Here is a 15,858-nt window from a genome sequence, read left to right as displayed (position 1 = left end):
ATGGTGGAATGCAATGTACCAACTGGGTAAGGGAAAATCAGGCTTTGGCTTGTGACAAGGACCACTTGCAGAAGCTTTTTCAGGTGCACATAAAGCTATGGGATTCCCTACTGCTTTAAATGCCAAATTGCACCCTGGGCATCTCGGAAATACCAAAATATTTTGGTTTAAGACTAAATTGTGGTTGTAGGGTTTTAGTATCGCTTGCTTTTTGCAATCCTAAACAGTTACTCTGAAATTCTCAGTGGAACATGCTTTTATGTACATATATTTAGGGTCAGGTGATCATCTGCATTTTTATTACATAGAAAGAATTCATGATATTGTTGCAAATAACCCTTGCTAAATATACACTGGCAGCAAACGTTGTTGAAGCAATCCACCATATGATCCTCACTAATGCAGCTACAGTAAGATTTTGTGCAGTTGTTTCATTTATGAAAATTGCTACCAATGGAGCATGTTCAGCAATTCTGAAGACTTGCAGAAGAGCATCTGGTGTGATTGCACTAATTGTGCAATGGTGTAGCAGTTATAACCCATCCACATTTCTGGACAGTGCAGCAGCTTAGGTTCTTAGAATGTGAACATCTAGAAATGGAAACATTTCTGTTTTGCATTAGTATTGTCTTTATAATATCTGTCCCAATAACATTTGCACTCTATGCAGTTTAGTTCTTCTTTAATCCAGTGTCATTCAAATAGCTTGTCGTTCCTAAAGGATTTTGGAGAGCCAAGTCCTTACTGCCTACTAGTACAAAGCAAATATTCAATGAGATTAGATTAATGCAGAATAAACGAAGAATTGGATTTGGCATGCCTATGATCCTGCCCTTATGCATGCAGACATCTTTTGCAATAGAAACAGTGTGGTGGGGTATCGCATAACAAACCCTGCTATTTCAACTCAATAGACTTGACAAGAGATGCTCGGTACAATCTCTGCAAGCTTTATGAACATGCCAAAAGGGCAATTACATTACAATTAGAATAATCATATCACTGAACCTAAAGGTAAACGTACACTGACCCAATCCATCTAAAATGGTGATTTAGGGTTGAATTTAGAGAAAAATTGAGAATGTGGTCAGTCCCTGATCCCAATCCACCCCCCCAAAAGTGTCTCCTCTTAAGTAGCCCATTTGATTTTTAGATCTCACCACTTCCACAAGCTTCACTGTGCCACGAGCCACCCCATTCACCAAGTGCCTTGAACTGCCAACAGGTTTGGGGAGGGAAAAAGGGGGGTTGGGGAAGTCTACAAGTACTTTTCCATGGCTTTTCACTGAATTTAACCCTTAGATAGCAATCATTTGCATCTATCTAGGTGTAAGACCCTTTGAAAGCAGTGGGACTTCTGAGGTTTTTTTTAATAGACTTCTAGTCGATCTTTTAGAGTGCATCAAAAAGGGGGGGGGGGTTCAAACTAGCCTGTGGAAGGCATTCCAGATATACAGCCATCATGGTACCAACTTAACTTCTTTCACCAGTGAACCAGAGCTGATTAAAAGGTTAGGTGCCAAGAGGTACAGGTGATCTTTCTAAGTAGCCAGGCCCCAAACTCTTTATAGAGCTGTGAAGGTTAATGCCAGCACTTTATAAGTTAAATGGAGCCTGGAATGTAATAGGCAGCAAGTAATTTGTGCCATTGACTTCAGTGAGGCTGTGTGGGTCTGAGTAGCTCCTTACGGTGAACAGCCAACCTGTACCACTTGAAATTGCAGGTGGCAAAACATGTATTTTATTGCGCCACTTTGTAAATTATTTCCTATAAACAGCACAGCAAGGAAGGGGCTCAACTAGCCCCTTATTCCTTGTTGTACCTAAAGGGAGCTTGGTTTAAACATGCAACACAAGTCCTTGTAGTCTGAATTGGTATAGCTCACACGTAGGCTAGCTTTGACATTTTCTGGAGTGGGGCTCTGTCAGGAGAGTGAGGCAATGTGCTTTTTAAATTTCTGGGGTCCAAGCAAACGATAATGGAGTAAAGGGTAGGAACAGTGGGGACACACTCTGTGTATGGGGCTTCACATGCAGCTTCCTGGATCAGGAATTTTGTTTAAACATGGCGACTACACGTTTTTTCTTTGTGGACTCTGAGCTGCAGTCATGAAATCTGATAACTATTTAAGAACATGCTTACCTCTAGTCCTTCAACTTTTAAAAGAGAAAGCCTTATAGTTTGATTCTATGCCTTCACACGCTTGATCTGATGCAAGCACAGGTCCATGACAGAACAGTTACATTCTGTGTGTCCCTTTCCAGAGTGGCTGTGCAGTGCAGTAATTTGGGGACATAAGAGGCCCATGATCGCGAATTGCATAGACTTTCCCCTCGCAAACACACACATTTCCCACATCAGTTGTTCCTGCTGCTTTGGCCCCCAACAGCCTCGTGCTGCATGTTGAGTCCATTTCTAAGATCTGCACAGCATGTACATATGATCAGCTCACATTCAATCACCTTTGACTTGACAAAAATCAAATTTTATTTTATACCTTTTTTATTCCATAAAATAATGTATAAAAACTTACAAACTGGAAAACATAACTAGACACAAAATAGGATGATACTCAAATAAAACATGTATACAAAAGCAGATTTGTATCTGCCTCTCTCTCCCCCATCAAAACACACACTGCCCCCATTTCTGGTGGAATGCCTCTGTTTCTTGAAACTTTCCCACCAGGACAATTGACCTTTCAATGGACTCCCTCCTCTCAGGTTATTTATACTATTGGAGAATATTATTATATTTATATATTAAAAAGATAAAAATCAGCAACTTGATTTTAAATTTGCATACGGTACTATCCAGAGCAGAAACTTGAATGTACACTGTCCCCTTTATTTCTTTCTGCACTTTGACTGGTGCCCAAATTGAAGGAACATAAAGAATCTATAGCTTTCCACTCAATGTTGCACTGTTACTTAAAAACCAACCATGATAGTTTCATCATTATACCATTTGCTATGTTACAAGAGGATGCCAGTAGCTAAATATTATTTAAGACCAGATTTCCTTTCCCTTAATTCCTACGTTAATCACATAAACTCAGATTGCTGCTTTGATAAAATAAAAAAGCCACAATGTTTTTCCTTTTTCAGTTACACTATAAAGGCTCAAATCTATTATTCCCACATTTAGCACAGGGCTCACTATGTACAATTCTTCTAATCTCTGATTTCCTTCACGTTTTGGGTGATAGCACTGTTCATCATTATCAATTACTAGTCAGCAGGATAAAAAAAATGCATACACCCTGTACCAATTCAAATGTAAATATGCTTTTAAAAAGGACCAATTTGTGAGACGTTACAAGCAGTGGCCAGTTTGGAAAGGGTGCATGCACACATTTTACCTGCATTTACCTGAAGTACATACACACACATACATACATTTTTATGCATATAAAACGATTGCCATCACATTATTACTGCTATTTTAGCAAAATCTGGTCCTAAACACATTTATCTGGAAGTTTTAAGTCCCACTGCAGTTAGTGGGGTAGACTACCAAGTCAGTGCGCTTGGAGTCAAGCCTTAATACATTTTTAATGGACATAATGTCAATGAAGTTACCTGGAAACAAACACTTGACAATAATCATGTGGATTAAAATAGTGTTCTTGGTTCATTAAGGGAATTTCCAAGCTTTTGTAAAATGACAACTTTACACAGCTTATAGGTGTGTAACCGTGAGAATTTTAGTTTCCTTTCTGTCTTCTTCTCACATTGCATCTCACTGCATTCAAGTATATATATATATATATATAGAAACAGTCTTAGAACTCGCTTAGAGTATGTTACAGATGCATTTTAGCATTATTCACATAGTTAGCTGAGTTACCCTTATACATTTTCTTCTTGGTTAAAATCAATTGTTATAATGTGATACAACACCCTTTATTAATTTTATACTTTTGCTGGAAAAAGGAACAGAGCCAGACTTCCTTCCATGTCAGTGTAGTTATGGTTGTGGGGAGGGGAGGAGGATTGGTTTAGTAAAAATGAGTAAGACAAACTGTTTTCTTAAAAAATAATAATGATATGAGCCTCACAGTCAGTCTAACAACACTGCTTCCTGTTCTTTTTTGATAGAGTCTAAGACCGAATGGTCACTCTCTGTGGTTTCAGCATCCCCACCACCTAGCAAAATGGATCTATCCTCGTCTAGAGTAAAGACAGAGTTCTGACTTTGGCACGAATGTTTGACGACTTCATTAGGCGTGGAGAACGTTTTGTCACACAAGTTGCATTTATAGGGTTTGTTGGTCTGTACCAACATGTTGTCCATTTGGTTGCCTTCCTCAAAAGTACAAAGCTCCAGAGTCTGCTTGTCCACCATGGTGTAGGTGTCCATGCTTTGGTTTAGACATACATGTCGAGCAGCTTGATTGGCCCGGCAGAAGCTTTTGTCACAGGTGCTGCACTTGAAAGGCTTGCCAGTATGAATGTACATGTGCTCCCTCCAGTGGCTTTTCTGAATAAATTTGCGCCCACAAATGGAACACTCGTACTTCCGCCTTTTAACTTCCCTTTCTTGATCTGCTTGCTCCAAGTTGTCTATGTCAGCAATGTCAGAGGGTGGCGGTGTTTCAGCCTGCGGTTGTCCATCAATGATGGGTGAATCCGAGATCTGCTGCAGCTCGCTATCGCTAATCATTCCAGCTTCAGCAACTTCCATAGAATCTTTTTCAGGAGCGTTATTACAAAGAGATAAAGGAACGCTACTTTCCCCGTGCTGGCTTGATGAGAAAGGCACCCCTGTGTGAATCTGGAGATGCTCACGCAAACTACTTCGCAAATTGAATCGCCGACCGCAGAGGTGACAAGCGTAGTATTTGGGGAAGCTTCCATTCTTTTTCATAATGCTTGGCTTGACGTGCGCAATTGTGAGAGAAGCAGGCTGATCATCTGAGGAGGAGGCTTCCATGTTGTTTTCATCACCTGGAGGAGAAGGATGAGGAGCAGTAGAAACCAGTTCAGGAGACAATGGAGGCTGTAATGGGTCTGAAGTGGACATATTTGTTGGGGGCACTTGAGGCAGCGGTGGTGGTGGTATCTGTGACAGTTGGGTGGCTTCATGCATCTGTTCTTGATTTGCTCTTGATGACTGTGGCCTTGGTCCTCGAACAGGTTTGTCAGTTGTGGCGGCTGCTTTTGTGGAATTTCTTGCCTGGTGATCCGCAATCTGAATACCGTATAATGAAGATGCCAGTGGAAAAATCTGCTCCGGGTGTGTAAAGTTTCCTTGACTGGCAAGGCTAGCCTCTTGAATAAGCGGGAACGCATGCAGAAACTTTATTCCTTGCTCCAATCGAACAGGATCTATGAGCTGAGGTGCCATTTTTCCAGTGTACATCAAATGTAAGAGATAGCTGAAAATATCTGGCTGTATGTCAGTTGCCTTCAAACGGACACATTCACTGAAAGAAATTTCAAAACAGTATTAAAGAGGAAGATAAAATGCTTCTGAAGGATTACAATAATTTAAGTATAAAACTAAGTGCACAATTTTAAGTATACAAGAATGCAATCCTAGACATGTTCATATAAATAAAATAAATCTGTTATCATGGTTTAGGCATTACTTCTACTGCTGCAATATATATGTGTGTGTGTGTGTGTGTGTGTGTGTGTCTGAAAAATGTGATCTAATTTATTCCAGAATATATACCTTCAGGGCAGCAGTTCATGAACTTGATCCACAAAGTAGTTAGGAGTGAAATCCACAAGATTAGTACTGTAATAGGGTTAACTGATTTGTGGATGAAGCTGGATGTTTAGTAATTGTGATTTATAAAGCAACTCACATTAGGCTGCCTTAACACTTTCTAATTCCTTCAGACTATTTTACCTTAACTAAATACCATTTTTAAAGTGTATTATTTTATAACTTCTGTACCTGCTTTGATGAACAAACAGCATCTTGAAATAGTTGGAAAAAGAGGCAAGGACAGATTTGTGTGCCTTGAAGTAAACATCACCAATAGCAACTGTACAGTCACACAGGAAACCAAACTCCCGTTGAGCATTGAGCTGCTGCAGAAGAATCAGTCCATGGTTGGCTAAATCCATCTTTTAAATTCTGTAAAGCAAATATACTTGTTTAAAACAATTTCCTCAAACATACTGTTACAGATCTGGGGTAAACAGAATTTGGGAGTAAAAGGGCACCCATAACTGCTAGGGCTAGTGAATGTTAGAAATTAATAAATGGTAAAATTTAGATAATATTTGAAGTATTGAAGGGAACATGCCCAACATCAAGAAATTGCCCTGGGGAAAAGTGAAATCAAGGTGCAATTACCAGACAATGGCCAGTGATTGACCCTGTTCCTGAGCTCAGGGTATATAGCAGAGTTGGGAGGGGGAGGTTACAGGTGGTGTAATGTCACTAGGGCTGGGCAATATATTGTCCAAAACCAGTTTGAAGTCCATATCATGATACTGGTTTCATAATTTTTGACCTGACTATGATGTGTGTGTGCGTGCGCAAAAAACACACGATGCGGGGCAAACTGTGAACCCAGCCAGTGCCTCTACAGAGCTCCATCCTTCTTTCATGATGTTAAGCGGGTTTATTTACACATACTGTATATACAACCTGGAGCCTACAATGGAGGAAGTTTACAGCAGCAGCAGCAGCAGCAGCAGCAGCCCAAAACATGTCAGCTTATTCCATAGCAGCAACAACAATAAGCTCAGCACCATCTTTTCTCTTCAGCCTATCTTGCACTGCAGGGCACAACATAGCTTGGCAGTTCATTTCTGCTTCCTGATTACATCAGTCCAGCCCTAACCTCATAGCTTCTTTCCTAGCCTCAGCTCTGGTCCCTCCTTTGCTATGCTAAAGCAAATTACCTCAAAGGGACATGGATGGTACTGTGGTCTAAACCACTGAACCTCTTGGGCTTGCTGATCAGAAGGTTGGCAGTTCGAATCCCTACGACAGGGTGAGCTCCCATTGCTCTGTCCTAGCTCCTGCCAACCTAGCAGGTCGAGAACACCAGTGCAAGAGTGGCGGGAAGGTAAACAGTGTTTTCGTGCGCTCTGGTTTCTGTCACAGTGTTCCGTTGCGCCAGAAGCGGTTTAGTCCTGCTGGCCACATGACCCAGAAAGCTGTCTGTGGACAAACACTGGCTCCCTTGGCCTCAACCCCATAGTCGCCTTTGACTGGACTTAACTGCCAAGGGGTCCTTTACCGTTACCTTTTACCTACCTCAAAGGGGATTAACTTTTCACACATCTCTTTTGAGGCTTTGAACTTCAAATGGTCTATGCCCCTCCCCCTCCTTTACCTAAACAAGGAAATTAGTCTTTTCAATCAACACTTGTTGATTGGGTAGCATTACTAACCTGATACACACCTTCAGAAAGCTGCCTAATTTAATTAGTGGCTTACCCACAGTAATTATTGATGCTTAGAATACACCACTTCCCACGGCACATAATTTGTAACGCAAGCCAAATTAAACACATCAAACCTTAATTAAATTATGGCACTAGCTTGATCTGGATTTTTAGGCTGTCTTGCACCCCAGATTATTAACAATGTCCCGTGGCCAAGTTGCTCACCGGGGCAATGGTTGTAGCTTATTACACCACTCCTTGCCTGACTGTACTGGCTGCCATTTAGTTTCCAGGTCCAATTCAAAGTGCTGATTTTGACCTATAAAGCCGTTAATGGCTCAAGACCACAATACCTCAAGGACTGCCTCTTTCCATATGAACCTACCCGGACCCACAGATTAGCTTCTAAGGATCTTCTTCATGTGCCTCCTCCACAAGATGTCCAGAGGGCAGCAACATAAAAACAGGTCTTTTCTCGCCAGGCAACAACATTCGTCTTCCACCATGCCTTTGGCTATTTAACATCCTATACTCTTTTAAATGTGTTTGTGGAAGGGAAGGGTTTTGTTTTTATGTATGGTTTTTTAAAAATTATATTGTACTTTTATGGTGTGAATCTCAGATCCTTAGATTAGGTGTTATATGCAAATGAGTGCTCACTGGAAAGACAGATCCTGATGCTGAGGCTCCAATGCTTTGGCCACCTCGTGAAAAGAGAAGACTCCCTGGAATAGACCCTGATGTTGGGAAAGATGGAGGGCACAAGGAGAAGGGGACGACAGAGGACGAGATGGTTGGACAGTGTTCTCGAAGCTACGAACATGAGTTTGACCAGGCTGCGGGAGGCAGTGGAAGACAGGAGTGCCTGGCGTGCTCTGGTCCATGGGGTCATGAAGAGTCGGACACGCCTAAACGACTAAACAACAACATTGCTATTCCAATGTACAGAGCTGAAACACTTGGATTTAAAACAAAGGAGTCCCAGGGAATCTGGTGATAACTTAAAAGTTAAATATCCCCCTTTAACGGATTTATTTTTCAGTCCAAGATGACCAGGACATTGGGTTTGGGGCACTAAATAAAAATTTGAGGCTCTTGTGGTTGTGCTCCTGGTTCGTCTGCTACTGCGCGCAATTAGAATTTATCGAAATAAAACACTTAAGAGCTTTAAGGCGCCGAATAAGAGTGGCAAATCCCGTCAGCATCCCGGGCAGGAAGGAAGCGGGGGGAAGGAGCATTTTGCAAACTAAGCGGCTGCTCGCTCGGCAAGGAAGCAGACCGTCCGGCTCCTTCTCTAAACAACCCACAAGAGCCAGCGAGACTCCCAGGCGGCGCTCATAGGCGACAGCCGGACGGAGAGAAATCAACAGCAACCAATAGCGGAGGAGCGCCGCAACCTTCCTTTTAGCTCCTCACCCGGCGCTTCCCGCGGTGAATCACGGGGTGCCTGCGCTGACGGCGTTTCCTATTGGCTTGCCCGTCGGTGGGCGGGCGGGGGAAAGAGGACAGGCAAAGCCAAGCCGCCGCAGCCATCGCGCGCGCCCCCGGACTCTCGCAGCCGCAGCTCCGCCTACGCCACGCTCCCTCCCTCTCCCCTCGGCGACGCGAGGTCTCCACGTGCGCGTACACGCAGCTCCCGGAGGGGGGCGGGGCGTACGCGAGGACGGACGGCGGCGCGAGGCGACGTAAGCAGCGCGAGCGAGCGAGCTGCGGCGCCTAAGGCGCGCGAGAGACGGGATCCGCCGCTGTCGCCAGGGCCGCCTAGGCTGCTGAAGAGACGCAGACGGAGCCGCCCACCATCAACCCCCCCGCCCTCCCTCCCTCCTTCTCGCTCCCTCCCTCCCCCTCCCTTTCCCGCTCCGCGCGGCTGCCTCAGCGCCCGCCCCTCCCCCCTCTCTAGGCCGGGCTGCTGCTGCTGCTGCTGCCGCTGGTGAGAGAAAAAGCGGGGAAGGCCGCTGCGTAGCTCGGCGGCTCCGAGGGAGGGAGGGAGGGAGACCGGAGGGAGCGGGGAAAGCAGGGGCCCAGGGGCCCGAACCGAGCCCAGCGCACGCTGACCCCGCGGGCCAGGGCTGGTGGGAGCAGAAATCCCCCCCCTCGGGTCCTGACCGGGCGACCTTCCCACCCGCCGACCCCGGGGGGCGGGCAGCAGCCTCCACCGTCTCGAGGCCGCCGCCGGTTAGTCGCGAAATCCCCCTCAGGTGCTCGGGCCGCCCTTTCCCTCCTTTCGGGTCCCGACCTGGCCTAGCCCAACCGCCAGCACAATGGTGGGCATGGAGCGGGGTGGGGGAGCAGCCGGACGCCTTGGCCTCCGCCGCCGCCGCTTCCCCCTCCCCTCCCCGCCGCCGCCCCGATTCACCTTGTGTATGTAGGGGGGGGGGCAGACGGAGCTCACCTGGCTCGCGCTCTCCGGGAGCCCCCGCCGCCGCCTCGGCGCGCGCCCAGCAGCAGCAGCAGCAGCAACAACGGAGTCGGAGACGGCGGCGGCGGCGGCTTTTCCTGTCCGGTTACGTTAGGGTCACATGACCGAGAGCGGAGCAGAGAGGCTGTGGCGAGGAGCCCCCGCCGGGGAGAGAGGCAGAGAGGAGGGGGAGGGGAGGCGGCGACGAGCGCTGTGGCGGCAACAGCAGCAGGAGCCACCCCTCCCCCCTCGCCTCCTTCCCCGCCCGCCTCGCCTTTTCGCGCGCCGCTTCCAGCGAGCAGCAAGCGCAGGCCGCACCGGGCTCGGGGAGGGCGGGCCCTCATTTGCAACGGCGGGGAGAGAGGGAAAAACGAAGCCGGGCCTGTCGGCTGTGGCTGCTTTGGGGTGTAATGCACCGACATAGGCGGCGTACTGGAGCGAGAACTGCATCTTCAAACATTCGCTCCATGCGATGTTCTCTCCCCCGAGCAGTTATAGGAGGGAGGGAATTGCCATGAGGTGGCCAAAACAAAAATAAGATACGCTTATTTGAGGGTAAGAAAGTAAAGCAGCTAGGGTTAATGACCAATACTATTTTTAACGTGAGGATTGAATTGGCACTACAATATTTATAATAAGCAATTTTAAGTGGCTACTTAAGCCTTGCTTAGAATATCAAATTAAGTGCATTTTTGTAGGTGTTTATGGAGGGCCACATAAAAAGTAATTTTTTTGAATGTATCAGCAATCAGCAGTTGTACTGAGAAAAAGGCTTGAAGATGAGAGTTAACCCTTAAGAAAAGGGATCCAGTGGTGTCATAAGTAACTGAAAAAGTACTATGCCATAGTTGGCAGTACAGATATATAGGCCACAATTGGTACAAAAATACATGTGTTTGGCTTGGCACCTGTTGAAATGTTTTGATTACATGTGGCTATTGCTTCGATGCTTTGTGGCAATAGTCAAATATCAGTGCACGACTGGAGTGCTGAGACTCTAGAACTGCAGTAAAAAAAAGAGAACTTGCTGAGTGGCCTTTTGTGTTTTTAAAAAAGGAGAGAAATCCGGATAACAATAGTGCATATGAGAATTAACCTAATTATAAATGGCATCATCTGTCCCAAAGTGAATATGCTTCTGCTTGCTAGTGCTTTGAATAATAGGTGTCCTTATATCTGAAGATAGAAAGAAATGCGATTGCAGTAGTGAGTTCTCAATATGTAGGATTGCAGCTATAATACATACTTATGATATTTTCCCCCAGTCATGTTGGGGCATGGGTTTGGAATACTCAAAAATTGCTGAATTTGCTTTTGTTCCCTGAATTGCTTCCTGTAACAACTTAGACAGGCTATTTGTGTTCTTCTGTATGATCTGTAGCTGTGCACTGCCTTTCCTGTTAAGCTTCAAACATCTACAATGCTAGGTGTTACAAATATTATGTTGTAATGATATTAAGAGAAAAGGTTCAGAATATTTTACTTACTAAATTTTAATCAAACCAGGATCTAATAAACTGTTCTATTTGCATTTATGTATTTACTGGAAGCCTGCTGTTAGAGAAAAAAGTTATTTGTTACAAAATGTAAGGAGCCCATAGGATTTAAAACTGAAGATTCTGTTTTGTGTAGTTCTGTTGTGTGTAGCTATTCTTTGTTGGTTCCAGAAAGTTGATGTGGAGTTTAAAAACTGCCATAGGCAAAGGAGTTCTAATAATGTTTTGTTATGGAGTGTCAGGCTCCATTGTACATACATGTTTAATACATAATATTTGCATTTCTTTGATACCACTAATTTTATTATATAAGTTCAATGGATCTGAAAAGGCTTGAAATTACCGTATTTTTCGCCCCATAGGATGCACTTTCCCCCCTCCAAAAATGAAGGGGAAATGTGTGTGCGTCCTATGGGGCGAATGCAGGCTTTCGCTGAAGCCTGGAGAGTGAGAGGCATCGGTGCGCACCGACCCCTCTCGCTCTCCAGGCTTCAGGAAGCTATCCGCAAGCCTTGCGCGCCCGGCAGGAGGTCCTGCCGCCCGAATCACGGGGAGCCCTCCGGAGGGTGCCCCGTGCTTCAGACGGGTGTCCGCAAGCCCTGAGGGAGGTCCCGCCGGGCGCACAAGGCTTGGGGCGGCAGCTTGCCGCCCAAAGCACAGGGAGCCCTCCGGAGGGCTCCCCGTGCTTCGGGCGGGTATGCGCAAGGCTTGGGGTGGCAGCCGCGGCTGGGGGGAAAAATATTTTTTTTATTCATTCCCCCCCCAAAAAAACGAGGTGCGCCCTATGGGCCGGTGCGTCCTATAGGACGAAAAATACGGTAAGTATTTCATTCAGACTGACTTGCTTATACTGACTAAATTCCCACAGAATTTAGTCGGACTTAAGTGTGCGTAAGGTAGTAGCCTCAGGTCTCATCCTTGTGCCCATACCAGGGCAGTCAAGCTTTACCAAATGGACCACAAGACAACTTTGACATGGAAACCGTGGGCCGCACACCCCCTTCCCATAGGCATCTAAGCAAGGAGCCAGGCTTTGGGAAGAAGGTGCAAGGCTCTGGCAGGGTCCTAGAGTCCTCACACCTCCTTCCCAAAGCCTAGTTAGCACTTCCCAGCTGTGGGAAGGAGGTGTGAGGACTCTAGGACCCTGCCAGAGCATTCATGGCTTCCTCCCAAAGCCCAGCACTGCACGTTACTGGCTTGGGGAAGGCAGTATGAGGGCTGAGGGGGTGTGTGTGTGTGTGTGTGTGTGTGTGTGTGTGTGTGAAATGTTGCTGAGGGTCACCCAGAAATGCCTTGAGGGCCATTGCAGCCCTCAAGATAAGCATTGGATATATTTGTACATCACCTCACCCAACTGGTTCCCAGAGCAATTCAAAACAATTAAACAGTGCAAACCCAGAATAAAATAGTAAAAAGTAAGATTGAGTAGAATAAGTAGATAAAAACAAAGATAGTCCAGAGCTTAAAAGGCCTGTGGTAACAAAAAACATCTTTGCCTGATGCTGAAAAGATAAAACAGGCAGGGCAGGTATTCCTGGAAAGGGAATTCTGTAAATGTGGCATCCTCTCTGAAAAGGCTTTCCCTATGGTTGCCATCTACCTCTCATGAAAGGAGAGGCTTGCTTGCTGACTTAAATCGATGGGCTGATGGATGTCCTTTAGGAACCCAGTACTCAAAACCGGTTTATGGTTTTGGAAATTTGCATCAATACCTTGAATTCTGCTTGGAAACAAACCAGCTGGTGAAGGTTTTAAGCCTAATGTTGTAATGCCTGTAGTTTGGTAGCTGTATTCTGTACCATCAGTAGCTATCATGCAAGTCTTCAGATGCAGTTCCACATATAATTCATTATAGTAAACAATACTGGGTGGTTTATCAGAGTATGGAGAATAGCCAGGCTCTCTCTGTCCAAGCCAGACTATGGCTGGTACAGCACTCACAGCTAATGAAAGGTACTATGTACCACAAGACACAAGATCCATAAACACACCCAGACTGAATCTTATTCTATAGAGTGCAAACCCATCTAGAACAGGCTGAACACCCATCTCCCTGAGCAAGTAAACTATCTGTGCCCAGAACCTCTGTTTTGTTAAGATTATTTAGTGCTCATCTAGCCTATCACAGCATTTCAGTGATATACATACGGACTCCAAATCACTTCTGTTAAACCACACAGTAACAAGTAAACACATGTCTTAAAAACAGCTTTTAAATATCAGGTAGGTATACAATTCTAACCCCATCCCCAATGTTGGAAGGCTGAGCACTGTAGTTGACTCTGCTGGCATTGAGTCACACGGCTAGTTGTGAGGGGTGCTACGCAGGTGGGCAGAAGCTGTCTCCAGTGGTAAGCCCTGAAGTGGTAAGCATCACAGGGGTGGGGTACTGGCAGTTTTAGAGCCAAAGCTTTGTGTATCCTTGGGCCCCACAGTTGTGCCAGCCTGGAGATGGCATGAAGAATTTCAAGAAACCTTTCTCTCCACTTTTCAGCCTGGCTGGCATGAGCCAACAGTATTTGGGATGTGGTGGTGTATCTACCATGTTTTTCCTCCAATCCCACTTAAGATTGCTCTGCTAGTGACTTCACACCTGTCAAACCTTGAGGTATGCTTGCAGTCAGGTGTGCCAACTTGAATAGGGGGGCAGGTAAGCCCCGACCCACATAATCACATTACATGGCACACGCACACCATTTGAATGGCAGTGCCCATCAACTTTGCAGGGGTGTGACGCCCTCAAATACTTTATTTGAGGAGGCGAATGGGCCCTCGGTCCCTAGAAGTTGGCTCCTATGCTTCCAGTACTTAAGTGTTCATATGTAGTACATACCCAGGTGTCTGAAACAAAACATGAAAGTTTGCCTTCATGCACTGATTGTAGACTTTTTAAAAAAGCAGTTTCAAAAGGTCAGTAAGCTTGTGCAATTTCCACATTAATGTGAAATAAATTAGCAGGACTTTAGTGTATGAGTTCTGCTTTTAACAATTGGTTAATGAGTTTTGAAATGTGAGACTTTGTATGTGTAAGAGCTGCTTTACATCTAATGTATGGAAATGATAAATATGCTGTGGCATGTGATTGGTTGCTGGGTAAAAGCAGTCATAAGACCAAAACATGCCTCACTACTTAAATTAAATGGTATAAAACAATAAAGCTACACATGTAAATTAAGAACAAGACAGAATCTGAGTATTGGTTGTGGTTTTGTGATTAATCGGTATGTTTTATTTGTGGGTTTTTTTGGTGGGAAATTGTGCTTCACACTCATGAAGAAAGGAATCTATATAGCAGTGATCGCGAACCTTTTAGACACCGAGTGCCCAAACTGCAACCCAAAACCCACTTATTTATCGCAAAGTGCCAACACGGCAATTTAACCTGTATATTTTATTTTTTTCTGTGTGTTTCACGTTTCTTCTTTATGACTGTTGTAATAAATAACGCTTCATAAAAGTTATTACATTACATTCTTCATTAAATTATCTTTCCATTTATATATAATTTTATGGTATAACTCAGTGCTTTTAAAAAAAAAAGTTTAGGGGAACTCTCATTTTGACTCAAGAAAATCGCCACCAGGGGAAAAATAAATACAGTTCAAACTGGGAAAAATACAGTTCAAATTGGGAAAAATAAATACAGTGGTACCTCAGTTTTTGAATAGCTTAGTTCTTGAACTACTGGGAACCTGAACCTGTTCCAGTTTTGGAACTTTTTTTGGAAGCTGAGGAGCCCTGGCTGCCTTCAGGTGGTGCGGGGGCTCTCACATGCAGCTTCCGGGCTGCCTCCACCTTCCCCAACCCCAGCAAATATTCCGCCTGGCTGCCTTCACGGGTTTGCAGGGGATCTGATGCAGTGGTGGGGGCTCCTTTAAACTACTCCCTTAAGGGGAGTGCAGCCGTGAACCCCTCTACGAGCCTACACCTCCCCAGCTGAGCAGCCCCGATCCAGCTCCTGTTCCCATGCAAGCAGCAACGCACCCTAGCATAGCAGCCCAATCCCTCAGATCTCTCAGAAGTGGAGCAGGCAGGGTAGGGGGTGACATCCCTTGCCTGCTCACTCACCACCCCGGCCCAGCCTTCCCTCACTCAGCACGGGGGGGGGGGGGGGGCACAGGGCTGCATTCAAAATAAAAGCTGAAACTTTCCAGAAAACCACAAAGCCAACAAACTCGTGAAAAAGCAGCAACGCAACAAATTGAAAAAAGCAAACCAACCACAAATAAAATCACAAGAAAACATCAAACAACACTGACCCTAATCCTAACCCTAATCCAGTCCTCTCCTCACTCCTCCCCTACCCCTGGCATGGAAGCTAAGGCACCAGGGCTGCAGGCTTTGGCTTCGCATGTGAGCCCCCCTCCCCCACCCCCAGCATGGAAACTATGGCTCTGTTGGGGCACGGTGCGCATGCCCACAGAGGGGGCTCTGAGTGCCCTCTCTGGCATGTGTGCCTTAGGTTTGCCACCACTGCTGTATAGTCTAGTTGATCACTGCCTGTAAGGTTTACTGGAAGCACAGTAGTGAGTGTTTGGTGCCTAATAGGACTTCTTTGGCGATCACTAGGACTTAAGGCTGTAGCAGCTACCCATGGAATTGGACAAA

The 15,858-nt window shown here is 45.5% G+C and overlaps 1 protein-coding gene and 1 long non-coding RNA gene across 2 annotated transcripts; one reads left to right on the top strand and one right to left on the bottom strand.

Moving 5' to 3' along the window:
* Positions 1-2,485: 2,485 nt before the first annotated feature.
* ZBTB2 (zinc finger and BTB domain containing 2) lies at positions 2,486-9,899 on the bottom strand. Its single transcript, XM_079971540.1, has 3 exons — positions 9,749-9,899; positions 5,909-6,091; positions 2,486-5,429 (listed from the first exon to the last, which is right to left on the bottom strand). Exons 2-3 carry the CDS (start codon positions 6,079-6,081, stop codon positions 4,064-4,066), a joined length of 1,539 nt encoding a protein of 512 aa, XP_079827666.1. The 5' UTR covers positions 6,082-6,091; positions 9,749-9,899; the 3' UTR covers positions 2,486-4,063.
* Positions 9,900-10,484: 585 nt separating this feature from the next.
* On the top strand, positions 10,485-14,711 carry LOC307213577. Its single transcript, XR_013837578.1, has 2 exons — positions 10,485-11,594; positions 12,074-14,711. It is a non-coding gene; the product is annotated as an uncharacterized lncRNA (long non-coding RNA).
* Positions 14,712-15,858: the final 1,147 nt, after the last annotated feature.

This window comes from Podarcis cretensis (genome assembly GCF_951804945.1).
Source record: "Podarcis cretensis genome assembly, chromosome: 3".
Lineage (NCBI taxonomy): Eukaryota > Metazoa > Chordata > Lepidosauria > Squamata > Lacertidae > Podarcis > Podarcis cretensis.
Note: the sequence above shows the minus strand (reverse complement) of the source record. Positions and strands in the feature narration are given on the sequence as shown.